Source organism: Rhineura floridana, chromosome 11 (assembly GCF_030035675.1).
Source record: "Rhineura floridana isolate rRhiFlo1 chromosome 11, rRhiFlo1.hap2, whole genome shotgun sequence".
Classification (NCBI taxonomy): domain Eukaryota; kingdom Metazoa; phylum Chordata; class Lepidosauria; order Squamata; family Rhineuridae; genus Rhineura; species Rhineura floridana.
This window is the reverse complement of record NC_084490.1, coordinates 4,674,347-4,702,183: the sequence shown is the minus strand read 5'-3', so window position 1 is coordinate 4,702,183 and position 27,837 is coordinate 4,674,347. Positions and strand designations below refer to the sequence as shown.

The following is a 27,837-nucleotide window of genomic DNA, read 5'->3' as shown; positions in this document are numbered from 1 at the left end:
GGTTGGCCACTGAGAGAACAGGACGTTGGACTAGATGGGCCCCCTTTGGCCTGATCCAGCAGCCAGGATTATATCAGTTTGTGTGCTATGAATTGGATGCCAGTAGCAACACAGCAACTCACAGTGCCAACTACCTTTTTTTATTTGATTCTTTCCTCATGCCAATAAATTAAAGGGGTCAGTGTGTTAGGGGAGGGGTGGGCTTGAAGAGGGGGCGGGGTGGGGTCCCCTGCAAGCCCATCAGGTCAGAATGGTTGCCACGTTTGGCAGCAGTGCAGCGAGCTCTGATTGGACGCCGGGGATTTGGCAGAGAGGGTTGCCTTGCAGGTTGAGATGGGTGAGCTTTGGGAACGAGGTCAGAGTCCGGAGCGCAGAAGGCCGCTGGATGCCTGAGGGTGAGCAGCTGAGTCAAGAAGAACTCTGATGGAAGAGATGCCCTTTTGATGCCCCCAGAGACAGCGCCCTTCCCCAGCCCGCTAAGTGTTAAGGATACGGTTGTTGCAGAGAGAGAGTTCCTCCAGGTGAGGCAGGGAGGGAAGTCCTTCGAGGGTCTCAATCCGGTTGTCATCAGCTTCCAGCACCTGAGATGGAGAGAAGGGTCAGAAACGCAAGCTCATCTCACCCCACCTGGCTAAGATAACAGGATCCTGATCCACATCCCTATGAGACAAACTGCAGTCCACACACACAGTTGCTGTGAAAAAAGTGAAAAAAATGAAATGGACTGCCTTCATGTCGATTCTGACTTATGGGCGACCCTGTGAATAGGGCTTTCATGGTAAGCGGTATTCAGAGGGGGTTTACCTTTGCCTTCCTCTGAGAGGCAGCGACTGGCCCAAGGTCACCCAGTGAGCTTCATGGCTGTGTGGGGATTCGAACCCTGGTCTCCCAGGGCGTAGTCCTTAACCACTACATCACACTGGCTCTCACCAGTGAATAGTTTTTCTCGTGAAAAAAGTAGGGGGTCAGAAAAAACAACTGGAACAAGCTAGGCCTGACATTAAGAACACCAGAAGAGCCTGCCTGCTGGGTTAGGCCAATGGCCCATCTAGTCTGGCATCCTGTCCCCACAGTGGCCAACCGGATGCCCCCACGAGAAGGTTGCAAGTAAGACCTCAGAGCAACAGCAAGTCTCCCCTCCTGCGGTTCCCAGCAACTGGTGTTCAGAAGCATATACTGCCTCCGACAGTGGACAGAGAGCACAGCCATCATCGCTGGTTGGCATTGATAGCCTTATCTCCATAAACATAACTAGCCACTTAGAAATTATGCATGTGTGCCTGTAACAAAAAGCACTCGTGACGTTTCTGTTGACCAGCCTTTCCCAAACTGGTGCCCTCCATATTTTGGACTGCAACTCCCATCAGCCCCACTCAGCACACCTGTGAGTTGTGGTCCAAAACGTCACGAGGGCTCCAGCTTGGGGACAGCCGGTATATTCAGTTCTTCATAGACAGATGCGCCCTCCAGCCGTTTTGGAGTACAACTCCCGGTACGTGGTGGTGGTGAACTGGGTTTCAGAGGAAGGCCAGAGCCCCTCAGAGATTGGCACCTATTAGGCATCCATTGGCAAGACAGCACAAAGTGTTAGGCAACTGTGGGGTGAGGGGAAGGCGGCCTTACCTCCAGGCAGCGCATCATGGCCAGAGTGGGAGGCAAGTCGCGGAGGAGGTTGTCAGAGAGGTTCATGTGCGTGACCAGCAGCAAGTGCTCCAGGTGACAGAGGATGGTGAGGCCCTGAGGAAGAACATGATAAGGAGATGGGGGAGAACAGTGCCAGTGTTGATGGGAATGTTGCACACATCCTACTTAATCCTACCTGCCCATTTGCTACCGGGCCAAGTTCAAGGTTCTGGTTTTGGCGTACAAAGCCCTATACAGCTCGGGACCAGGATACCTGAAAGACCGTCTTACCCCTTATATACCCAGTCGATCACTGTGCTCTGCAGGTGAGGGCCTCCTGCAGATACCATCTTGTCAGGAGGTTCGTTCTGCACAATAGGAAACGGACCTTTAGTGTGGTGGCACCTACCCTGTGGAATTCCCTCCCTTTGAATATTAGGCAAGAGCCATCTCTGCTATCTTTTCCGCGCCTATTGAAGATCTTTCTCTTTCAAGAAGCCTTTTAAGTTGAGACCTATCCCAGTCTGCATCTGTGTCAGAATTGTTTAATATGTTTTTTTTTTTTTTTTCAATAATTTTTATTCAGATTTTCATAAAACATACAAGACAAAATCATAAAACATTCAAAAACAAAAAACAAAATCAAAAATAGTTAAACAAAAAGAAAAAAAGAAAAGAAGAAAAAAAAAAAAAAATAAAAAATAAAGAGTAAAATATTGACTTCCCATTTGTCAAAGATCAAATCAGTTATAAGTCTATAATATATAGCAATCCTGTCTCTTAAGTCATATTATAAAATCACTTTCCTCCAGTAGTTATCTTACTTAATCATCAAATCTCATAAACATTACTTTATTCTTTCCACAAAAAGTCAAAGAGAGGTTTCAATTCTTTAAGAAATATATCTATCAATTTTTTTTTCCAGATAAGCATATCGATTAATCCATCTCATTACTAATTATGATAATCTTATTGTCATAACCATAGTCAAAATAAACATTTCAATTAATCCATCACATCAGAATCTGTTAGGTTCAGTAATTTCAGTAGCCATTGTTCTATTATCTCTATTAGTTCCATTTTCCATCTTCCATCTTCAGTAGTCTTGTTAAGTCCAGTAATTTCAATATCCAATCTTCCATTATCAGTATTCCATAATAATCTTGCTGTCAAAGCCATAGTCATATAATAAGAGTCTGATGGGAATTACCTCTATCCCAAATATTTTCTTGCCATCCATTCTGAATAAGTTGCTGAAATACTGCTGTAAAATCATATCTCTGTTCTTTTTTTCAAAATACACTGGGTCATCTCTTAAAAGTTTTTCCATTGTCACATGGCTGCAGTTAATTCCATAGATTTTCTCTATATTGGGCTCCATCACATCATTCCAGTCCAGAAGATAATCCATGCCATTGATAACTTTATCTCTAGAATCTTCATTAATTTCTTCAGAGATAACATTGAGTTCCAAACAATAGATTTTATTTCTAAAGTCCATAGACTCCAAATCTTGTTCCTGTTCCACGTTTGTTCCAATCTCCGGGATCTCCTCTCTCACAGGGACCCCTATTCCAGTCTCCAGGGTCTCCTCTCTCACAGGGACCCCTATTCCAATCTCCGGGGTCTCCTCTCTCACAGGGACCCCTTCCAGGGTCACCTCTCTCACAGGGACCCTTATATCTTTAATCTCCTGCTTCATTTTACTCAATTCAATTTTCGTTATCTCAATCTCATTCATTATTCTCTGAAACATAGTTATTTCCAGATTCTCAGCCACTTTCTTAATTGCCATTTTAAAAGAAAAATATAGGAAAACCACTTCTTATTTCAGCAACAATTGGGTTAATACTCCAAACTTGGTGACATCACAGTATAAACAGAGCAGACAGCCTTATCTCTCCAATAGTTAAGTAAACAAAATGCAGTTCCCAGGATCGAAGCAATTAATGGCAATCGTCAAGAAACAGATTCGTCAAAATAAAATAGACCAAAAAGAGAGTAGTCTCAAAACAGTATAATATTTTTCAAAATAAAAATCTGGAATAGAAATCCCTCTTCTGTGTGTATCTTTAGAATGCAAATCCAGGACAGCTTTTTGCAACAAAAACAGAGATAAGCTATTAATTAGTGCGTAGCAGAGAGAAGTTACGGCTCCCCAGTGAGATGTCAAAAACCGATCAATCTGGCAAATCTCTTTTAAACAGCAACAATTTAAGTCAAGTAAAAGAAAAATATAGAAAGAAGGGTGCTTGCCTGTTAGTGCGTTCTCTCTTAGAAGATAAGATGAACGTTCGCTTTAACAGATAGAGCTTGCTGTTGAAAATCCGTCCCACCTTCGTCGGCTGGACCTCGTCCCATAAATTAATGAGATCTGGTCGTCCCAACAAAAATAGGCTTTGAGGTTAATCTCTTCGTTTCTCCCTACCCGGGAGAAGTTTAATCAGTCAAAAAAAAAAGAAAAAACTGACTGATATATCTGAATAAGCTTCTTTTGAGGCAGGAGCCCGTCTCAAAAGCAGGCACAGGCTAAGTCACCCTTCCCGGAAGTCCAGAATTGTTTAATATGTTTTTAATAATGTTTTTATCCCTTTTATTGTTGTTTTTAAAATATTTTTAATGCTGTTTTGTTTTAATGTATTTTAAGACTTGTTTTTATGATGTTTTAGAGTGTTTTAGTGCTTTGTTTGCCACCCTGGGCTCCTGCTGGGAGGAAGGGCGGGATACAAATTAATTAAATAAATAAATGATGACTAATTCCCCACCACACACTTCCTCTCCTACCTTTCAGTGCCATCAGCTCTTATCACTTATGGAATAATGGGGGACAGCTGTTTTAATTGTTTTGTTTTTTTATTATACAGTGATTAAGCAATCTGATTTGTTTAATCTATTATGTTTTAAAATAAGCTTGTTTTAACATGTTTGTTTTTCCTTGAAACGTAGGGAATATTGTTTAATCTATTATGTATACTATGATTTTTTTCTTGTATTTCTTGTACTTAATTTCATATGCAATGTTTATACTACGTTGATACTAAAGAGGATGTTTTGTTCAGTTAACTGTATTTTTTTTTTGTAGTTGTTGTTTTAAGATGTTTGGACTTGTACACCACTTAAGAGTTTTATTTAAATATAAGTGGTATATAAATGGAGTAAACAAACAAACAAATAATAGAAGGGGAGCTCTGCTGATCAGACCAAAAAGGTCCCGTGTTCCAGCATCCTCCTTCCCACAGTGGCCAATCAGATTCCTCCAGGAAGTCCCCAAGCAGGGCATGGAGGCAGTAGCCCCACTCTTGCTGTCACTCCCCCACACCACAGCGGCCAATCAGATTCCTTCAGGAAGCTCGCAGGCAGGGTGGGAGGCTGGGAGTAGCCCCTGCAGCAGACAGTATTCAGAGGCTGATTTTATTTATATATATCCAATCAATACCCTGCATTTCTTTATCTGATTTCTTTATCATGTTTGTCTAGTTCTGCCTGATTTCCTTATCACATTTGTCTAACCCCTTTTTGAAACCAGCTAAGCCACATCTTCCCCATTTATTCATAAGAATGGAAGAGGAGCCCTTTGGCCATGGGAAGCTCGCAAGCAGGACCTGAGCGCCACAGCAATTTCCTCATCTGTGATTCCCAATAATTGGTATTCAGAGACATACAGCCTCTGACAGTGGAGGGAGAGCATTTAGCACATGTATATCCCCTGCCCGACCTCCATCCTGGGACTCAAGGTGGTGGCATTACGTGGGGTTTCCTGGCAACCTCCCATCCAGGACCTGACAGACCCAGACCTGCTTAGCTTCAGCAACTCAGCTGCCTCAAACTGCCTTCAGACCATGTCCTGGGACCCTTGGCACCACACTCCAGGAGTTAACTATATGCTGTTCCAAGGCGACTTTCCTTTGTCTGTCCTTAATCCGATATCAAACAATCTCACTGGGTGACCTGAAGTCTTGTATGAACCAATATTTATTTATTTATTATTTACTTATTATTTAATTTGTATCCTGCCCTTCCTTCTAGCAGGAGCCCAGGGCAGAAAACAAAGAACTAAAAACACTTTAAAGGTAAAGGTAAAGGTAAAGGTGTCCCCGCACTTATAGTGCGAGTTGTTTCCGACTCTTAGGGTGACGTCTTGCGACATTTACTAGGCAGACCGTATATATGGGGTGGGATTGCCAGTTCCTTCCCCGGCCTTTCTTTATCCCCCAGCATAGGCCGGGTACTCATTTTACCGACCACGGATGGATGGAAGGCTGAGTGGACCTCGACCCCTTTTACCAGAGATTCGACTTCCTCCTTTCGTTGGAATCGAACTCCAGCCGTGAGCAGAGCTTTCGGCTGCATTACCGCCGCTTACCTCTCTGCGCCACGGAAGATCTTAAAAACACTTTAAAACATCATAAAAACAGATCTTAAAATACACTAAAACAAAACAGCATTAAAAACATTTTTTTTAAAAAACAACTTTAAAAAAGGGTTAAAAACATTAAAAATCATATTAAGCAATTCTAACACAGACGCAGACTGGGATAGGTCTCAACGTAAAAGGCTTGTTGGAAGAGGAAAGTCCTCAAAAGGCGCCGAAAAGGTAGCAGAGATGGCGCCTGCCTAATATTCAAAGGGAGGGAGTTCCACAGGGTAGGTGCCGCCACACTAAAGGTCCGTTTCCTATATTGTGCAGAACGAACAACAGATTGGCTTAACCTGCGCTCCTTTGGTAGGAAGGGCGGGATATAAATTGAATAAATAATAGTTGATGACCCAAACAGACTAGCTTAAGGGGCTGCATCAGAAAATTGCCTAAAATTGCCTTGCTTTTCCCTGGCGCTCCCCATAGAGCCCCTACAGCTCCTCCCGGGTCCCCCCACACGCTCCGTTTTCCATCTGACAGCCCCCCACCCACTGGGTCTCCTACCCTCTGTGACAAATCCACAACCCGGGCCTCAGCATATTCCATCTTGAGGATGCTGTTCTCGATCAGGAACTTGCTGCGGAGGTCGTCCAGGTAGGCCGAGCGCATGGGGTCAGCCGCCTGTGGAGGGCAACCGAGAAAGGAGAAAACGGAGGCAGGGATCAGCAGGAGTGATTCAGATTCTAGGGCACAGGAAGGCGTGGCTGACATAGTTCAGTCTGCTCTGTGGCTCACCTTCAGAGTTGTAAAGTAGCTGAGGGTCTCGTGCTCATAAACCAAGGGGTCTAAGGCCCTCATGAGGAGGATGATGGTCAGAAGGCACCCTAGAAGACAGAGAGACACAGGGAGAAGGTGGACTTAATTTCCAGCCTTAATAAGAACAAAAATACTGTGCCGAGACAAAGCTGAATTCTGTGACCCTGTATACAAATCTATTTGCATGGTTTTTAAAAAAGATTCTGCACAATTTATTTATTAAATATCTACCTTGCCTGTTCTCCCAAAGGCGCCCAGGGCACCAGGCAACAAAGAGAGCAAAACAACAGAAATTTAAAAATTAAATCAAAACAAAAACATTTACAAATTTACTCTGCTTTTCTGCTAGTCACAGGATGGGACAAGGCACTCTCTTTACTGGGGTTTCAGCAAACGTTGCCCGGACACTCTCAAGCCTTAAGGACTAGCAACTTGCTTTGTTAAATTCAAACCGCAATTCTTAGGGCTCTGAATTCTGCATCAGCTGTGCGTGCACACAGTTTGATCACAGAATACACACAGATAATCCACACCAAGAACATTAATTTCAAAGTCCTGGTTCTTATTCCACTTCCAGAGCTGGGGATAAAACCCACAGGCGAATGAAGGCCTGCAGGCATAACAGTGGCGGCTGGTGGCGCCAGGTCAGTGGCACAATGGAATCTGCTCCGGGTGCTGAAAGCACCTTGGACAGCTCCTTGAAAGCTCATACTAGAACCTGGAGCAGATTCCACTGTGCCACTGACCTGCAGCCATAAGCCACCACTGCAGTGGACAGAATGAGGGCATGCACATGAGCACCCTCCCCACTCCTCCATGGGGGTGGGGGACAGAGAACACTGATGGCCAACCCAGAGACTTACACTTATTCTCCGGTTCCAGGGCCTGCAGTTCCTTGCAGGATTCAAGTTCGGACTGGAGCACAGTTGACTTCTCAATGGACAGTTCACACCTGGGACAGAAGGAGGAGGCAAGGGATCAAAGAGATGGCAAGTGCTTGAAAGGAGTGTGCGCGTGTATTTGTGTGAGAGCGAGAAAGCGAGAGCGCAGCGTCTCATCCAGCTACCAATCTCTGAAGTAACCCACAAGAGAGAGACTTGGGGCAGCTAACTGAGTAGTGCAGATGAGACCTGAAATTACTGGACTGCTGTGGGGGAATTCTGTGTATGTGTGAAAGCCGGGAATGGGGTGGGATGCCACAGAACTCCCCCCCCTTCTTTTCCTTCTTTTCAAAAGTGCATTATATTTCTAGAGGGCTCTTACAGAGGACTTTGCAAGGCCTCCCTAATCCAGGCTACTAATTCACTTGCATATGGCAGGGTGACGTTCCAGGGGCTGCATACAAGTGGTGGGCGTGGCCAGAGGCAAAAGTGGGCGAAGCAACAAATGTGCATTTTGCCATTGTACAGTAGGCTAGTTTCGACATACACTCTGTCTCATATACACACACACACACACACCTCTCTATCCTCCATTGGGGAAAGCGAGAGGCATTATCAGAGTGCAAGGACACATTCCAGCCAACCAGAAACAAATGAAACAGGGCCAGTAAGGGGTGTGTGTGGCCTGGGCACAGTTCCGAGGGCCGGATAGAAAGGTCTGGAGGGCTGCATTTGTTTTAGAGGCCTGAGGTTCCTCATCTCTGCTGTATGACATCAGGTGCTCAATTCCTCTCTCAGTTCCTTTTCTAAGAACATGAGAAACAGTCCCGCAGCTGGATCCGGCCCATCTAGTCCAGCATCCTGTTCTCACAGTGACCAACCAGATGCCACAAATGGGAAGCCCACAAGCAGGACCTGAGCGCAAGAGCAATCTTCCTGAGCCCTCAAGAAGGTCGAGATGGGGTGCCCTGACCACGATGAACCCACAGCTTGCAAATGACATCATACACAGATGCAATTGTGATGACCAGATTTGACAGCGCTGTTAACCCCAGAGATGGGTACCTTTCACTTAGATGCGTCAATGAAAACTCACCACTTCCTGGATTTGGGCTGAGGAAACATCCTTCTCCCTCCCCCGCTCCCGGAAGAGTTTACAACAAAATCATCCCTTGTGCCTCCACTTCTCCTCTCTGCAACCTCCTCCATGTTCTAGTAGGAAAGTGCATTGCTAATTTTAGCCCTGGTCAACCCCAACCGCACAATATGTCAAGGAAGAGTGTCTTACAACAGGATCCTGTTTACTCAGAAGTAAGTCCCACTCAATTAATGAGGCTTGCTTCCTGGTCAAAAGCACGCGCAGCCTTAAGATAGCCAACATCTTCCTGCCACGGGATTTATGAGACAGATCTCGCCAGAGCAAAGAATCTCGCAACAGATGCCCCTTTCCCCAAATAAGCTAAAAGAAGCTCTGCCAGTAGACACGAGAGCAAGATCTGCACCCCAGAGCCATATCTGAATCAGGAGCCAGGGCTATGATTAATAATAACAACCGTTTTTGTAAAGTGCTTCTAATTTGCACAGTGCTTTGTAATTTCTACGTTGCTCATCCACACAACTCTGTGATGTAGACTACTCTTACTTCCATTTTATGGATGGAAAACTGAGACTGGGATTAAAAAAAAAAGGTGAAGTGACCCGTGGAGTCCAGAGCTGGATTTGAACCCACATCTCCTGAACCCAATTTGAGCTCTTTAGCCAGCAATATCCAGAGACCACCCCCTCACTTTTTATTCATAAAAGTATTCATATACTGTCAACTCATACAAAATATCAAGGCAGCGTACAGCAGATATACAACAAAACAAAAACACCATAAAAACAGTACAAAACAATCATTAAAATGACTGGCTAATCAAGAAAATTTAAACAGCTGCCTGTTGCTACAGATGTCTGCAGAGCTTCGGCCACAGCCTACCTTACAGGGCCATTGTGAGGATTAAATGGGGCCGGGGAGGGAGAACAGCGTACACCAACAGTAGCCAATGTGGGTCCTCTACATGTTACAGACCACAACTTCCATCAGCCCCAGCTACATGGTCAATGGTCAGGGATGATGGGAATTGGGAGTTTCCAACGACATCTGGAAGTCACCATATATTGGCTATTCTGGTGGGATATAAATAAAAATATAGTAGCCTGTCCCTCGTTTCCAGCACCCAGGGATTCCTCTAGCTATCAGAGCAAGGAGCCATTTGCAGGCCTGTCCTCGGAATTAGTTGTGTGTAGTCCCTTATTTTTTTAAAAAAGGTTAGTGGCCATTGCTGCATCTGATGGGCCACGAAGGGGGTGGCGGGGCGGTGTTCTTTAAAGGTTCCTGTTTGTGTAAGTGAGCTGCTCCCCCACAGCCTTCGAGGGCAGGGCAAACGCCCCTCTTTCACCCCCTCCTCACCTGAAGACTTGCTCCTCCGTGACCGAATCTTGGCTCCAACAATCCCTGTGTCCTGTTGGGGGGGGGAGGGGGGGAGGGGGGCAGAGAGTAGAAAGGGGTTGAGGTGAGGAAGTGGAAAAAAGAAGAGCAGGGGGTTAGGGATGGGAGAATCTGCCAGTTTCAGAGTTTCACATTTTTCCATTCACAAGTTCAGTTCTCCACATTGCCACATCAGTTTACCATTTTTTTCTTTTAAAAAAACTCTGTGAAAATTATTTGAGTCCAAATTTGTCCTAATATATATATATGTGTGTTCATATGCGATTTTGCCTCCTGTCCACGTTTTCCCAGTTTCTCCTAACAGAATGCATTTTTGTACGCTGTTTCCACTAATATATGCACTTTGAGGTACACTTCACCCCAGCATAGGCATTTTTTGTCCACGTTACTCAGCCAGACAACCGCACTGCAAAATCCAGACAAGTGCGAATTTCGAAGGACGGCTGTCTTCCGATTCTCTGGCTGGTTCCGGAAAGTGCGAATGAGGGAGGGTCACCTTCAAATCTGAACCGAAACAAATGTCTCCCCCTTCCTTATTAAAAGAAACCTCATATTAGTGCTGAAAGGCATCCATGGCCTAGGCCCCAAATATCTGAAAGACCCCTTCCATCCCCACTGACAGCCTTGAATGTTACGATCGAGAGAGGGGGGCTCTCTTGGTAGTTCTCCCACCCTCAGGTGTCAACAGTGGCCTGGCAGAGGCCCCGACACCGTGGAACTCCCTCCCCACGGAGGGGCGCCTGACATCTCCCTTGCCTACCTCCTTATCCTGGCCTCTGACAGTCAAGGGATTTTTGCTTTGCGGGCACTGCCTCTTTTGCTGAACTTATATTGTCCTTGGAATGCTTTTACTTCTTTTTATAAATGAAACAGCTTAATCTGTTTTTATAACTGTACATTATATTGTTCTAGCCTGCCCCGGGACCTCATGGTGGGGAAGAAACAGGCACTTAGGAAGCTGCCTTATACAGAGTCAAGCCGCTGGTCCCTCTAGCTCAGTATTGTCTACACTGGCTGGCAGCAGCTCTCCAGGTTTTCAGGCAGGGAGTCTCTCCCAGCTCTACCTGGAGATGCCACTGGGGATTGAATCTGGGCCCTTCTGCATGCCAGGCAGGTGTTTTACCACTGAACTACAGCCCCTCCCCAAATCTCCTAAATGCAAACATATATCCATATGCACATACTTACCCTTGAAAAGGACGCATTCCTTCTGGGACTGGCCCTCAGCCCACAGGACCCGGAAAGTGTGCTGGGGCCAGTGGTCGTTCAGGGCCGAAGTCGGCAAGTCACACAGCTGGGAGAGTCCAGGAATTAAGGAAAAACAAAAGTGCCGGATGTTTCCCCTTTGCTTACTGCTTCCTCACCCACATGCCCTGAAGCCATTCAAAACTCAAAATGGTTTGGGGTTGTCTCCAATGTTAGTCATACACAGAGGAATTAACAGGCATTGCTCCATGAATTTTCATGGGTCTCCTCAAAGTAGCACTTAGGTGGACATGCCCCTTGGTTTTGTATTTTAATTTGTTTTGTACAGTGGGTTTGTGTGTGTGTGTGATCATACCCACCGGTATGGAGTACAGTCACCTACGGCACTTTTACCAAGATATGAACACTGGCACCTCATTTAAAACAACACAAAAAAACATTCTGTGCCTTTGGCATCTTCGGGAGGAAGGGCGGGATAAAAATCATCATCATCATCATCAATGACCCCTCCTTTGATAATGTTCTGCTTGTCATCGTGATCGTAGCCCCTGCTGGTGATGCCATTGCTGGGGGTGGCCTGGTTGGTGCTGGCCCACAACAGGGTCTGCTCGGTGGCGGTTTCCTGTTTGCGGAACACTCTCCCTGGTGAGGTGCACCTCATTATTAACATTGCAGAAGAAATTAAAAACATCCCTGCCCACCTAGGCATTTAAGGGCTGAAATATATTGTTCTTGATAACCATGGACTTATTTAGCTGAGAGGATATGTGATGGCTTTAAAATGTTTTTAAATGTTCCTTAATTGTTTTTCAAATTTATTAAAAAATGTTTTTATCATACTGTTAAATTGTTTCATTTTAGTACTTTGTTGCTTGGCCCCCTGGAGGAAGAGGAGGGTAGAAATGGAATAAAGAAGATGTAAAAATCCCTTTCTGCCCCCTTCTTTTCACCAGCTTCCTCCTCTCTTGTCCTCTTTCCTTTAAGCTTCAGGTATGTCCTTTCCAATCTCTCTGAGGCTTTCCTTCTCTACCCCTCTGTTGCTCCAGCAACATGTTACATTTAAAACACTCTGATACCGCTTTAAACAGTCGTGGCTTTCCTCCCAAAGAATCCTGGGAACTGTAGTTTGTCAGGGTGCTGTGAGTTCTTAGGAGAGCCCCTCTTCCCCTCACAGAGCTACCGTTCCCAGAATAGCTTAACAATCCATTCCTCTTCCCAGGGAACTCTGGGAACGGTAGCTTTGTGAGGGGAACAGGGGTCTCCTAACACAGTGGCTCACAAATTTATTTTCCCATGGACTGCTAGAAAACTGCTGAGGGTCTTGGCAGACCACTTAAAGATTTTTTTGGCCTGTTGTAGCAATTGTAATGTGCTGTGCTAGGTGATGTATGATTTTTAATTACATTGTTATTGTTCTTTTACTTCTTATATATAGCATTTTATTTCATTCCATAAGATTCAAATTGTAATACAATAAAATACAACACAATAAATGAAGCAATTAAGATACAATTAAAAATCAGTATGGATATTTAATGTCATGGATGTGCCGTCTCCTGTCTTCATCCACAAATCCACAGACACTCTACAGTCTGGGAACCCCTCACCTAACAAATCTCAGCACCCTTAACAAACTACAAAGCATCCTGGGAACTGTAGTTTGTAAAGGGTGCTGGGAACAGTAACTCTGTGAGAGGTAAACTACAGTTCCCAGGATATTTTTTTGGGGGGGAGGAGCCATGTGCTTTAAATGTATGGTGTGGATGTGACCTCAGAAGACATTTGTGCCCAAATCCTTTCCACGGACTAGGCAAAGTCTCCTTCTGAAAACTGGGAAATGAAACAAACTGACCTGCATCAAATAAACCCCATTTCCCAAACCACCACATTTGTCTGTTCTTCCAAAAGCAGAGGGAAGAATTCAGGATGTGCCAGCAGCCAGTCCACACAGGGGGTACTGTAGGATACCCACATAAATCCAGGCCTGTTTCTTCCATCAGGAGTGCGCCAACGGACCACCAGGGGGGATTCGTCTCCAAACACAATCAGGTCATGAGATGCTGGTGCCACCTGAGAACAAGAGAAGGATAACCCTCCATGCTCACCACGGTTGGCCAAGTGTCATCAGGACCCCGGTTTCCTCTTGTCCTTCAGGGACTTACCGCCACAGGATGGGAGAAGGCAACTGCTAAGGAGGTGTCCTCTCTGCTGACATAGACACAGCGAATCGTTGGGGCTGGATCAGCTGAGGAGGCAACGGGAGAGGAGAACTGCAGGCACCCAAATGGGAGGAGTGAAAAATGGTTTAAGACAGGGGCTGCATCTGCACCTTACATTTAAGGCAGTATTATACCACTTTAAACAGTCCTTTACATTCTAATAATCATTATCGCCATCATCGTCAGTCATGGCTTCTCCCAAAGAATCTTGAGAACTACAGTTAAGGGTGCTGAATGTTTTTAGAGGACTCCTATTCCCCTCGCAGGGCTGCAATTGCCAGAGTTCCCCAGGAGGAAAGGATTGATTGTTAAACCACTCTGGGAAACAGTAGCTCTGTGAGAGGAAGAGGGGGTTTCCTAACAACTCTCAGCACCCTGACAAACTACAGTTCCCAGGAATCTTTGGGGTAAGCGTTGCAAACCCACCCTTCACCAGGGATTATTCCTCCCGACACCCCATGCTTGGTTCAGGAAATCCCCACCCAGCGGGATGCTTGTCTCAGCCGGGGCCAGATAGGCTCTCTGCACCACAAGCTCCATCCCTTCCACCTTTTGTCCCACCCAAAAAGTGACCACTGGTGTGCCCTACAAGAGGATGCAGGTACAAGAACTGGACCCTGATATGGTAGGACACATGACCAGGCAGACATGCAGGAATTTAAATGAACCAAACAACTTTATTAAAATGCAAGATGTTAAATAGTACATTGATGTGTAGTCCTTCTCTTCCCTACCTGTCCTACTCCCCTCTAATATGTAATCCAACCTTTTCCTCCCGCGCTCCCACAACACAACCTCCTTCCTTCCTCTCCAAATCCCAAAACACAACAAAAATCACTAACTGTCAAAACCAACTGTCTTTTTATTCAAACCTCCCTTTGAACTGTCACTCACTCACATGCCCCCTCCTGCCTGGCAGTCTTACATCACTCATACTCCCAGGCAGTCCATTAACTCCTTCAAACCTGTTTTGTTGTTATGTGCCTTCCAGTCGATTCCTATGGCTACCCTATCAAACCTGTAACACATTTAATTACAGTACCCAACAAGTGGTTTCACTACAGAAAACCAAGACTGTTTAAACTGGTATAAGAATGCGTTAACTGGAGAGTGCAAATGGAGCCTAATTTTTGTCATAAGCTGCAGATGCACCTCTTTATACTGACCTTTGAATCAATCAATCTATCTATCTATCCTTCTTCTGATTGTAAATTGTTTTAACTGATTTTAAATATTGTATTTTTTATTGTTGTAAGCCCTTGGACCTTATGATGAAGAATGGGTACTACTACTACGGTGATGATTTTCCCGCCAGTCACGATTGCACTTACAGGTGTGAAAGGCAAGATTTGGAGACCACTTCCTAGGAATCCCTTCTTAGCTGAGGGCCTCCCTGTTTTCCCCAACTCAGCTGAATAAGGAAGCTTACTTAAGCTCTCCTACCTCTGCCCAGGAGCCAGCGGTGATAGAACCAGGCGCTCTGGTCATTTGGGTCAGTGAAGAAGGCATTCTGCACCAGCTCCAGCTCTGGAAGGGAGAAGGCACCAGTCAGGACAATGAAAGGAAAAAAGAAGGGCCCAGATGGAGGAACTGTTAGGCACCGAAAAGTAGAAATAACGCAAGACAGTAAGTTCAGATGAGAGGTATCAATGCGTAGGACTTTGCCCAGTTTCACAGCTGTTCCATCTCTTCAGGGAATCCTGGTAACTGTGGTGGAGGCAGGGGGCTCCGATGTCAGCGGGGCAGTGATCTGCTCTGGGTTTTAGCTTGAACTTTGAAGGAGTGGCAGCTGCCACTGCCCACCCAGCTGGCAGAACTTATGCCCACCAGAGATGCAGTCACTGAAACCCCCCACAAGGGGAGTATCGGAGAGGCTCCCTGGATGCCACAATCAAACCCTTCTCAGGCTGCAGCCCCTCCTAGTTCCCGAATGGGGTTTGGACAGCAGTTTTTATGCCAGCATTTTGCCCGCAACTGCTAAAAGTAGAGAATCCATGTCGTTTGGATTGCTCTACTGGAGACTATTTCATTATGGGCTGTCTCTTAACTGCACGTGCAGTTATGCTACCTGACAGCTTCTTAATGGTTTTTGAAAACAATTATCATCCTTGTTCAGTTGTTTGTACTGGAATGAGAAATTAAAGGGATTTGAATATCTTGCATTTGGACAAGTTTCACATCTACTCCAGTTACGAAGTTTTTATACTGAAACCTATGGATTACAAAAGTTTCACCAACATGGAGGCCTTTAGGTTGTAAAGCATCTGGCCGATTCATCTAAGGAGCGCTCACTTTTAAATGGCGTTTGGCCTATAAGCAGAATATAGGAGTGCATTCTTAATATTTATCTATAGCATATATTTCATATTATGGAATATTAAAAGTTGACTTTTCTGTTTGGATAACCTACAGTTGCGTGTTTTACCTTAACTCAGTCTTTTTCGGGGTTGTATTCTGTTAAAGCGAGTGGACATTTTTCCTGTTTTTGTGCGGTCTACCCAACTGCAGTATCTCAAAGTCAGGGCTGAGGAAGCTGTGGTTTTCCAGATGCTGGACTCCAACTCCCATCAGCCTCAGCTACCACAGCCAATAGTCGGGGTGATGGGAGTTGTAGTCCAGCAACCTCTGCAGGGCCATCGATTCCCCATCCTTGTGGTATTTGGAACAGTCTTGAAGGCTAAGACACTCTATTATTATCGTTCTTATAATTGAAACGTATATCCCTCCCTTCCTCCCCCCAAAAGCACAGGGCAGCATGTAAATTTGCATGTGCAGAGGGGAAAAAAGAGCTACATTTCTAGCCCTTATGAAGATAAGGATTAGACGTGGTGGTATCTCAGAAGCAGAGCTTGGAAAAGTTACTTTTTTAAACTACAATTCCCATTAGCCCCAACCGGCATGGCCACTGGATTGGGCTGATTGGAGTTGTAGTCCATGACTTGCAAGGCTCAGAGAGGGACTCCGTCCACTGTGTAAGTTCCTTGCCCCCTCCACATGTACAGCAAAGCTAAATAGTTCAAAGCTGCTTTAAAGCTTTTAAAAACACAAAACCTATTTACTGGACAGTTTGTTGCACTTCAAAAATAAGGAAGATCTTCTCCTTCAGGAGACCACCATTTGGGATGAAGAGTTGAATTATATATAAAAAACATGCTCCAGGCATCACTTTCTTTGCACAGCACTTTTTGCAGTTCACCTCACTGTGTCAGGGTTGGAAGTCAGTGCTGGCCTCCTCCCTCCCCAGCCCTAAAACCGCCCCATTATTTCTTTTCTCCTATAAACTGGGTTTCGGCAGCACCAAAACTTCAAGTTGCAGAAACCACCCAAAAGCATTTTGTCGGCTCATGAGAAAGCCGAAACCAGAAACACGGCTGTTTGGCTTTTGTTCATCTCTTGATCCTTGTCATGGTGAGTGCCGAGGCCAACGTGAGAGCCCAGCCAAAAGGGGAAGAGAGGAGAGAAGGAGGTGCCGAACCACACTCAATATCTGAGAAACTGTCCCGTCTCTCTGCACTGGATTAGTAAGAATAATTACATTTTAATCCTGCCCCTCTTCAAAAGGAGCTCAGGGTTAGACACAGGGTTCTTGCCCCTTCCTCACTTCAACCTCGCAACGACCCTGGGAGGTAGGTTAGGACAAGAGCGAGTGTCCCAACTTCACTCAGCGAGCTTTGTGATTCGAGCGGGGATTTGAACATGGGTCTGCACAGGCCTAGTCTGATGCTTTTAACCGCTACATCAGGCTGGCTAATTCCCAGCCCAGGGACCAGCTCAGACCCTCCTCCCCTGCATTCCCAAGCTAATTTTTCTGGACTCCCCAAGACCCCACTGATTTTGGTGTGGTGACCAAAAAAAAAGTTGACCAGTGTTGGTTCTCTGCTCATCCTGTTGGGGATGCAAGAAAATCCCTCCCTTGCCATCAGACTGATCGTGTGTGACGAGTGCGGGTGCACTAACCCCTCTCCTTAGCACAAGCATATAAATGGAACATAGGAAGGCCAGTGTTGTCTCCACTGACTGGCAGCAGCTCTACAGAATATCTCCCAGCCCTACCTGGATATGCCATCGGGGATTGAACCTGGAACCCCTTACACGCAAGGGAGAGGCTCTACCACTGAGCTACGACCTTTCCCGCGACAAATAAATGATGTTTGCCATAGTAATGCCTGGAGCCTAGGAATGAAGGCAGCTGCCTTTGACCAGGTGAGACTACCAACCCATTGATTCCACTTCCATACAATGTGTCAGGCTGCAGCTCTTCAGGGTTTCAGACAGGGAGAAATCTTTGCTAGCCCTGCAACCACAGAGATCTATTTAAGTGGAGATGCTGTGGACTGAACCGGGGACCTTTTGTAGGCAAAGCAGGCGCTTCACCAGAGCTTCCTGAGCTCCATCTAAGGCAGAGCTAAGCCCTGGAAGCTGGTCCCGCTGCCCAGGAATGTGTGTGAAGGTAATTAATGGAAGGAAGTTATCATCAGAGCTGTTTGTCCTGTTCTGAAAAAAAAAAAAAATACAGGCACACATATCCTCTAAAAAATTCACTGCTTTAAAGGAGGATTGGACAATTTCTGGGAGGGTAAGCCTCTCAATGTCTACTGGCTCCCAATTTGCTTCCGGGCTCAATTCAAAGTGCTGGTTCTGACCTTTAAAGCCCTAAGCGGCCTTGGACCAATATACCTGAGAGACCGCTTATGCCCATATGTGCCTGCTCAGGATTTAAGATCATCTGCCTCTGGTCTCCTCTGCGTGCCTGGAGTGAAAGACGTTAGACTGACAGGCACGTGGGAGAGAGCCTTTTCAGCTGTGGCCCCCAAGCTTTGGAACACCCTACCCCAAGAAGTCCGCTCTGCTCCCTCCCTGATGGTTTTTCTGGAGACGTCTGAAAACGATCTTATTCCGGAGAGCCTTTGGGAGGGACTGAAGGTAGAGAGTGACACTGATTTTATGCCTTCTATGTTAAATTTTCCCCTTGTAGTCCCTTTTAGTATCACTCCCTATATGTGTGTGTGTGTGTATAGTATTTTATGTATTTTAATTGTATTTTATGTATTTTAATTTATTTTAATGTTTTTGTGATTTTATTGTTTACAATTTTATTATGTACATGTTTGATTTTATTTTTGTAAGCTGCCCTGAGTGCCCTATTAGAGGGTAGATGGGCGGGATAGAAATATTTTAAATAAATAAATAATAGCCATGATGGCTGAGTTTTACCTCCACTGTTGGAGGCAGTAGCATCTGAACACCAGTTGCCGGGAAACACAAGTGAGGAGAAGGCTGTTGTGTTCAGGCCCAGGCTGATGGCTTCCCATAAGTATCTGTGAGGAGAGGATGCTGGTCTGTGATGGACCTTTGCCCTGAACCAGCTGCAAGACTTGTAAACTAATTTAGCAAATATCGCAATGACTGCTGGTCACTTGATTTTGGGGTGGGGAAGGTAAGCAAGGGTAGAGAAGGAGCTGTACAGGGCACTGAAGTCTGGCTCTGGATCACTGGGACCCCTCCTCAGCTGACCTCCTTCCCCACTCCTAAGATTTCACCAAGTTATGACACACAGATGTTCAAGCCTACCTTTGCAATCTTAAGGACTAGTACACTGTTTTTTTTTCCCAAAGAAAGTTGAGGTTCTCTAGATGCTGAAGCACCTATTTTTGTCATGTGCGAGGTATAGAAAGGAGCAAAACAATCCCTGTACTGCAGGTAGATTTTGGGGCAGTGCATCAGGGTAGGATGGAGTAACCTAAAGATTGTGCCAAGCAAAGAGATCTGGGTGCCTGTCGTGTGTTAGCCATGAATGGTAAGCAGGTGAGATGAACCTAGGATAGAAGAAAATGATCTCGTGTAGGGAAATGTATCCTTCCTGGAGGCCCCTGTTCATGCCTGCTTGGTTGCCAGATCCTTCACTGCCAGCTGTAGGGCGCTTCCCTCTTTTGGATGAGCTGGCTCCAGGCGATGTTCCCACGCCTCAACCCCGTCCCTCAAACAACACCGGACACCCAGCAGCAATGAAGTGGCCCAGGCCAAACAAAACAATCGCAAGAGACAAAAGACAGTGTGTGAGACCGAGGGGGCAACACCCCCGTCATGTGGCCGATCCCCTTGGAGTTTCGCCTGCCCAGGTGAGGGCTGGGCCTCCCAGAGAATCCCTGTGTATACTTTTTACTCATGCCCAAGTCATCTCCTTCCACACCTTCTGCGCCCAGGATCGGTGAGAGAGAACAGCCGCTGTGATTCACGAACTAACACACCCTAACCCTGCTTGGAAGAAAGAGCTCTGGAGTCCCTGGCAACCAGCTGCACCTTCTTTTAAACATCCTCTGCCAGAACTGGGAACACAGCCCAAGAATCTTGGCTGCCCTCACTCTGACCCTCTAAAACAGCCTTCCCCAACCTGATAGGAGTTGTGGGGAAAGCTGCCCTGAAGTGGGATGGCCTGGATTTGAGGGTAGAGCATCTTGTTTGCATGCAGAAGGCCCCAGGTTCAATCCCCGGCGTCTCCAGTTAAAGGATCTCCAATCAGGCGGGCTGGGAAAGAGCTCAGCTTGAAACCCTACAGAGCTGCTTCCAGTCAGAGTACACACAACACTGGACTAGACAGGGCAATCCTCTGACTGGAGAGGCTGTAGTTCAGGGACAGAGCACTTGCTGTGCACTCAGCAGGTCTCAAGTCCAACCTCCAGCTAAATACATCTGAGGCAACGAGAAAGGACTATTTTAGACTGCAAGCTCCTCAGAGCAGGGACCTGGCCACCTGTACTTTGTAAATTGCCAATGCACATTGATTGTCCTAACAAACAATGACAGTACCACTCAAGGCCATCTCTCTCTCTCCAGTTTCAGAGATCCCAGGAGCATTGTGATCCACACTTTGGATCACCCTAAGTGACATGGTTGTCCATAAGCCTATTATCAATTATCTACAAGATCACCATTGGTTCCTTCCTCCTTTTGTGTCATGTCTCTTAAACTGTCTTGTCAATGATATTCTGCAAGACTTTGTGAGAGCCTTTTTCAGCTGAAGAGTGGGATTAAAAATGCCTTTCAAAACAACAACAATGGTGTGTATCCCTAACGGGACTGCCCCTGCCCCCACCACCCCAACCCACAACATGAGAAACAGTGGATCGTTTCTGATTAACAGGAGGTGATCCAGCCTGGTTCAGGATCCTGGGACTCCTTTCAGACCAAAAAGATCCACCCTACCCATCCTTCCTCAAAATGTCAACCTTTCAGTAGGATTTCCTCTGTGATCCGGCCTTGCTGTTGGGAATCGGGGTAAAGCTGCGGAAGGAGGTGGCTGCGATAATGCCAGGAGGAGTAGTTGGAGAAGTTCTGGGTGATAAGGCTGTCACTGAAAGCCAGCTCATCCTGGGGAGGAACCTGTGATCGCTGGACAACGAAGCGCCGGTAATCCCAGCAGTGAACTGCAGGGGGCAACACAGAAACACACACAGAGAGAAAATGGAAATGGACTGCCTTCAAGTTGATCCTGACTTATGGCGACCGTATGAACAGAGCTTTCATGGTCAGCGGTATTCAGAGGTATTCAGAGGGGGTTTACCATTGCCGCCCTCTGAGGCTGAGAGGCAGTGACTGGCCCAAGGTCACCCAGTGAGCTTCATGGCTGTGTGGGGATTGGAACCCTGGTCTCCCAGGTCATAGTCCAGCACCTTAGCCACTACACCACACTAAGAGAGGAGGTCAAAGGTCAGGCTGCCCAATTATCCTCCCCCCCAATGACACCTTGGCTTGGCTAACTATCTGATCACACAGGTCCTGTTTGAACTTTTCTAGTTTTGGGGTTCTCAGGAAACACTTGCTAATTACTACAACAATTTGGCATCCACAGAATCAAAAGAAGTTGGAAGGAGACTATTCAGGTAGGATAAGCTGAAAAAATGCAGACAGCATAGTGGCCGAAACGTGTTGAGCTTTTTTTTGAAAATAAATGCCACATTTTCCAGTATCTTGGGTTTCCCCCCCTTTTTTTACTCTTGGCTTTTTGGATGCTTGCCACTTTCTAATTTTGACTCTAACCACTACACCACACTTGCAAGGCTTTAAGTCCAGCCACCCAATCGGCACTTGATGGAGGAAATCCAGAGGGGGAGCATCCCAGAGTTCCCTGGGAAGAGGGATTGACTGTAAAACCACTCTGGGAATTGTAGCTCTGTGAGGGAAATACAGTTCACAAACTACAATTCCCAGAGATGCTTTGGGGGAAGCTGTGACTGTTTAAAGTGGCATGACACTGCTTTGAATGTATTGTGTGGATGGGGCCCTGAGAGTAGGAATGAATGAGGTGTGGAGAGCAGGGGAGGGAAAGGAAGGAAAATGCTTACAGTTGCGCTCATCGCTCTCTAGGAACTTGCCGCACAGCTCCAGCTCACGGGCCCAATCTGGCTCTGGGATGTGCTCCATCACCCAGCAGCGATGGCGCCACGTTCCGTAGGATTTGGGGTTGACTCGCAGGCAGGACTCCAGGAAGGCCAGTTCTGCCTTGCACAGGGCTTGCACCTCCTCCGGGGTCCTGGCACAGAGAAGAGGAGGAGTATGTAGCCATCCCTTGCATATGCAGGACCCATGTCCCTCTTCCAATCCACCCCCTCCTGTCTCCTGTCCCCACTCACTCTTCCTCCAGGTGAAGGAAGATTTCCCGCCGGAAGTTCCAGAGGGTGGCGAAGTCCGGGTTAGCGCCCAAGATCTGGCTGGTCAGCTCCAAGGCCTCCTTGTCCAACTGCTCCGTTTTCCTCTGAAGGAGAAAAAGGTAACATGGGTGTGTGTATGTCAAAGCTCAACTCCATACTTTGCCCTGTCATTCCTCTCTCTTTCCCCAACGGACAAAGGATCCATTTCACCCAAAGGGAGAGGAAGGAAGGGGCCTTTCTACCCAATGCAAAGCACAAAGTCGTCACTAGGGACACAAGAAGGCCTTGTTTTCTGTTCCCCACTGTATCTGTCACATGCAGCACTGTTTCCATTCCACTGCAGTTGATCTTATGTTATTTGTCTCACTGTTTGCTGGGGCAAAATTATGTAGTTTAAGGAACTAACATAATTAATTATGTAAATTGTGTTGTATGTTATTTCATCCCATTCATTTCAAAGCAAAGGAAACACAATGCAGATTGGGGGGGGGATTGTTTGTTTGCAGACTGAAAGCCACAAAAACAGTGAATACAAATTGTATTTACTGGGCTGATTTCTGTTCCGGACATGGGACGAATAAGTGAACATTGGAAATTTCCATTCCTGGTTCCATTTTTGTTGGAATTCTCTGACATCCCTCGTCGCCAGACATCCCAAACTTACGATGTTCGCTCTGCCTTTAGTCAAGAACTTAGAGATCGAGTTGGCCCGTTTCCTTGATCAATGCCAGTTGATACATTTAATTAACCTCTTGGCTGCCTTGAGTGGCCTATTATGCCAAAGGATGGCTACAGTGCACCTAAAGGCAGCATATTATAAATAACTAAAAATGGTCAGAAGCCAGGCATCAAAATCCAGGAAGACAGCTCCAGAGTGGTAGATGTTTCAACTTCACACTTGCTCACCTCCTTCCTCAAGGAAGGGGTCCATTCTTCTCCTTTCCAAAAAAAAAAAGGGAGAGACGCCACGGGGCCCACTCCAGCAACATTTTGCTAAGAGTAAAAAGCCTTTACAAGTTTATAATCACACTTGCATTAGGTTCAAAGGGAGATAGGCTTATCCCAGTCTGAATCTGCATTGGATTTGAAATTGTTTTTACATAGGGAAGTAATTTCTTAATGGCTTTTACAGTTGATGTTTTCAACTGTGAAATCACTTCCGAGATATCTTACAGGAAGCGATTTTCACATATGGAATCAAATACATACAAAAGTTAAGGGTCAAAATCCCCATTTGCAATAATCATATGACAAAAGGCTTTGCCTTCAGCCAAGGACGGAAAGAATTCAGGGATGATCATTTTGGCATGTTTCTCCACGTGATGCATTGTTTGGGTTCAGGGATTAATAGCAGATCAGGAGTGAAACATCATCTTAGGAAAAAGAGAAATTGAGAAAGTTTCAAGCGGAAATGGAGAAGGTCAAAACTCCAACCATTACTATACAGCCACGAGAGTGGCTGTACACTCTAGCCAGCATGGATTTTTTGCATTCCGCAATGTTAAATTGAAAATATCCCCCATGCCATTCTGATTCCATAAGCTAATTTCAGAATAAAACCTTACTAAACTTAGTCCTGAACTCAGAAACGCTTGCTTAACAACTCTCTAAATTTTTATGGGGATACTCAAAACAGAGAGAATCGAGAGTTCAAAGTGTAAAAAGAGAGAGGAAAAAACCCCAGACCCCTTTTGGACTTTTTTCTGTCAGAGTTCTCCTAATTTGTTGAAATTAATTAAAAATCAGCCATGTTCCCAGAGTACTTGTAATCCTATTACTGACCTTGCCCCATACTCTGACCTTCATCCTCTGCAGTTTAAAAGTTAAAAAAATGCCTGGCTGATTTCTAATTAATTTAAGAAATTTAGAATTTAACTAAACGATAACGTCGGACATGCTCAGTAAGAATTGTCAGTGTTCTAAAAGCCAGACTCACAGCTTATTGGTTTGGCTAATCAGGGGGCCACACCCATGCCAGACCTTTATTTCTCTTGAGACAGTCATGGCTTATCTTGGGAAGTGTAATTTGTGAAGGGGGCTGAAAGAAGACTTCTATTCCCGACAGAGCTCCAGTGGCCAGAGTGGTTTAACAGTCAGCCACTCTGTGAGGGGAACAGGGTGTCTCCTAGCAACTCTCAGCACCCTTCACTAATAATAGGTTGTTAATTGTTAATAGTTAATTGTACTCAGAGCAAACCCACTGAAATTAATGGACATGACTCACTTAGGTCTAGTAATCTCAACGGGTCTACTCTAAGTAGAACTTAGTTGGATACTAATTAAAACACAACAACACAGAATAGCCTAAACATTTTGAAAACAGCAAGTGGCTTCTTCACTGGTTCATCCCAAATCCCTGAGAAAATAAGAACGTTTTTATTTGATGGTGGAAACCCATCAGGGTCTCTGCCATGTGAGGGTCCAAGGGGAGGGCGTGCCACAGATGGGGAGCCACAGCAGAGGACACTCATGCACCCATCAACGCTCAACAAGCCAAGCCTAGTGGTGAGATAACAAGAAGGGACAAAGTTCTGGGTTCAAAGATTCACCGGGCCGTATGCCGGATGTCCAGGACATGACACAACTCAAAGGTAGCCATTTCCAATAGCCCTGCCTTTGCCAGCCTGATGCCCTCCAGATGTTTTGGACTACAACTCCCATCAGCCCCAGCCAGCGTGGCCATCTTGGACTACATCTTCCATCAGCCCCCTACCCCAAATGGCTGTGCTGGCTGGGGCTGATGGGAGTTTTAGTCCAAACATCTGAAGGAAACCAGGTTGGCAAAGACTGCCTTAGTCCAAAGAGGGTGAAGAATGGAGAGAGGGTCCTGGAAGTGGTCTTGCCATCCCCGCCCCCCACCCCCACTGCCCTTTTCACCTTCTCAAAGATGGCTTTTGTGGCGGTCACATATCGGCGCAGCTTCTTTTCCCGCTCGAGGCGTTTGGCTTCGGCCTGCTCCTCTGTTGTCTTAACTTTCAGCCGGCCGTGCTGTTGACAGAATAGGAAACAGGGCAGGAAAGCAAAGAGGTGTCTAGGGGACAGAGGAACTGCATGGTCAAAGGAATTATTTGGGGAGCTGTATCGATGTGAAACGGCCGCAGCTCAGTGGTAGAGGCCCTGCTTTGCGCGCAGAAGGACCCAGGTGCAATTCCCGATGCCATCTCCAGGTAGGCTGGGAAAAGACTCCTGACTGAAACCCTGGAGAGCGGCTGCCAGTCAGTGTAGACAATATTGGGCTAAATGGACCAAGGGCCTGACTCAGAAGGCAGCTCCCTCACGTTCCTATGAAACAAGGAGGAAGGGAACAGCAGCAGCAATAACAACATATAATCAATCAAGCTACACTTCAATCTGCAGAACTGGCAGCGTTAAAAGTGCCACGTAACGTTTGTTCCACACTTGTAAGGAACTGATTTTTTAGTGTGGCAGCTCCTACACTCTGGAATTCCCTGCCCACTGGCATTAGGCAGGAGCCGTTGCTGTACTTTTCTCGGTGCCTGCTAAAACCTTTTGGTTTGGTTTGGTTTGTTGAGGCAACGCTACTAAGACATGTAAAACTGACAAGCATTTTAATCTGTAATTTAGCTTCCAGTATATATTTTTTGATTTGTTGTTTTGATTTATGTTTTGATTTTTTTTAAAAGTGACTTTTGTTGACAATTTCAAGGTACATTTTTATGTCCTTCGTAAACTGTTTAGAGGTTTCATTTATATAATTAAGTGTTATACAAATTCTGTTAAATAAAAAAAGAGAGTAAATAAGAAATAAAATAAACATAATCTGGACAATGGAGAGTGGCTTGGAGGGACTATTATTGAAGGGACACATAAGAGGGAATGACCCCTCCCCACATCACTCACCATGTTATCTGCACAGCAGAAAGGACTCCAAAGGGAGAAATGAGGAGTTACTTATGTGTCCTACAAAATAAAATTAAAAAATGAAGTCAAGCATGATATGATGGTGAGATCCTATTTCCTTTCTTTATTATTAACCTTTTTTGAATCATACTCCTCTTAAGGTGGCATGCATGGTTCTCGCCCTCCCCAATCTCTTTTTATCCTCACAACAACCCTGTGCGGTAGATTAAGCTGAGAGGTTGCCCCATGAGCTTCACAGGTGAGTGAGGTTTTGAACTTGGGCCTCCACAGTCCTGCTACACTACAACACCATTTATAACCTCAGGGCTCGCTCCCATTCATTTAAGGATTCAAGACAGGCGACTACACGACTGCATCTCATGCTTTCCTTACAACAGTCCTTTGAGGAAAGTGTGGCTGGGAGAAAGGGCTTGGTAGCTGGCTGACCAGAAAGGATTTCAGCTCCTTTGTCCCTGAAACCAATACAACACCACACAAACATAGCAAGCACCCACTGGTTGGAAGGGCAATCACATACAGCACCCCTAGCCAATTCCATTGCTGGCTGGGGCTGATGGGAGTTGTGGCACAAGACATCTGGAGGGCACGAGGTTGGTGAAGGCTACCCTACCTACCAAGGGCCCCAACTGCTGGCTACCCTCCTCCCTCTGACCCCATTATTTTTTCCCCTTTGCTTAGCACTCCAAGCACAGTCATGCAATCGGATCCAGCCAATGCTTCATTTGCCCACAATGCCCCTTGCACCACTCTGGGGCATTATGGGAAATTAAAGGCTGGCGAGACTGAGCCACCCAGCAGGAATGCCACTGGGGTCTACTGACAAGAGGAGCCCACCAGAAGCACCCTTTGCCAAGCTCCTCTCAAACCTTGAGACAGCCCAGACTTGCATGTTACGATGATGCCCCTGGAAGTCCTACTTTTGGAGCCTGCCCAGATTCAATCTGACAACACTAGAACCTCCACACTTTGCTTTCGCTTTACTGAATAGTAAGCCCAGTGCCAACTCAAAGTCGGCCAAGCCTTTTGTTTGGATGCTGCAAAAATGGCATTATTTCAAGAAAGGTGGCACTGTTCCCTGCTTCAGCAAGCCAGCTGGGCAAGAATATCAAGGTGATAGCCACGTGCAGTCACAACCTCCCTCCTTCCCACCCTTTTAAACAACCAATTGCATTATGGGGCTGAACAAGAGTGGTCATCTAGGAAAGGCTTCTGTGAACCCTCCCACACCCCTCCCTGCAGAAATAGGGAATCCCGGCACCCCTGATACTTCTATCTCTGCCGACCCCTTCCTGGGTGCACAAATGATTCCTCTGATTTCCGGAACAATACAATTAACACAACAACAAGATGCAAAACACCAATTCCTTTGCGCCACCTTTCTCCCCCCCTTTGAAGCGACGAAATGGTCTCTTCCGCGGAAATCTGGCCAAGCTCCCAAGGGGCGAGACCATCCCAAACAGACCCACAGGGGTAACATGAGGAATCCGGGAAGGACGCTGCTGGGCTAATCTAATAAACCTCTAGGGGGCCATACGAACCCGCCCGGAGGGTAGGGGGGAAGAGCGAAGGATATGGAACCGTCCCGTGCCACGTGGTCTCGTCCGGAGCAGCAAAGGTGGGAGAGCCGATTCCAACTGGGGGCGGAGCGAAGGGGGAGGTGATGCTGCGCTGTGTAAATTGAACCTACTGTTGCTGCGCGCAGAGCATCAACTCG

At 46.1% G+C, this 27,837-nt stretch overlaps 1 protein-coding gene across 5 annotated transcripts; it reads right to left on the bottom strand.

Moving 5' to 3' along the window:
• Nucleotides 1–118: 118 nt before the first annotated feature.
• On the bottom strand, nt 119–27,837 carry RABGGTA (Rab geranylgeranyltransferase subunit alpha). 5 transcript variants are annotated; one of them, XM_061589195.1, is made up of 17 exons: nt 27,811–27,837; nt 26,103–26,162; nt 25,119–25,229; nt 22,224–22,345; nt 21,936–22,123; nt 20,820–21,017; nt 15,037–15,120; nt 13,537–13,619; nt 13,343–13,444; nt 11,357–11,462; nt 10,130–10,181; nt 7,660–7,748; nt 6,776–6,864; nt 6,545–6,661; nt 1,624–1,737; nt 494–581; nt 119–389 (listed from the first exon to the last, which is right to left on the bottom strand). In XM_061589195.1, the coding sequence occupies exons 2-17, from the start codon at nt 26,103–26,105 to the stop codon at nt 241–243; spliced, it is 1,695 nt and encodes a 564-aa protein (XP_061445179.1). In that variant the 5' UTR covers nt 26,106–26,162; nt 27,811–27,837; the 3' UTR covers nt 119–240. The 5 variants fall into 5 exon arrangements, with proteins under 5 accessions (XP_061445179.1, XP_061445176.1, XP_061445177.1 ...); XM_061589192.1 differs by lacking the exon at nt 27,811–27,837 and adding an exon at nt 27,662–27,804; XM_061589193.1 differs by lacking the exon at nt 27,811–27,837 and adding an exon at nt 27,499–27,655.

Bases quoted from the DNA above. Each gene is read 5' to 3' on its own strand.
- RABGGTA (XM_061589195.1), bottom strand. The intron at 13,445-13,536 runs GTAAGTCCCTGA...TCTTGTTCTCAG, and splicing joins CCTTCTCCCATCCTGTGGCG to GTGGCACCAGCATCTCATGA. The intron at 10,182-11,356 runs GTAAGTATGTGC...CCCCCCCAACAG, and splicing joins GGAATGCGTCCTTTTCAAGG to GACACAGGGATTGTTGGAGC.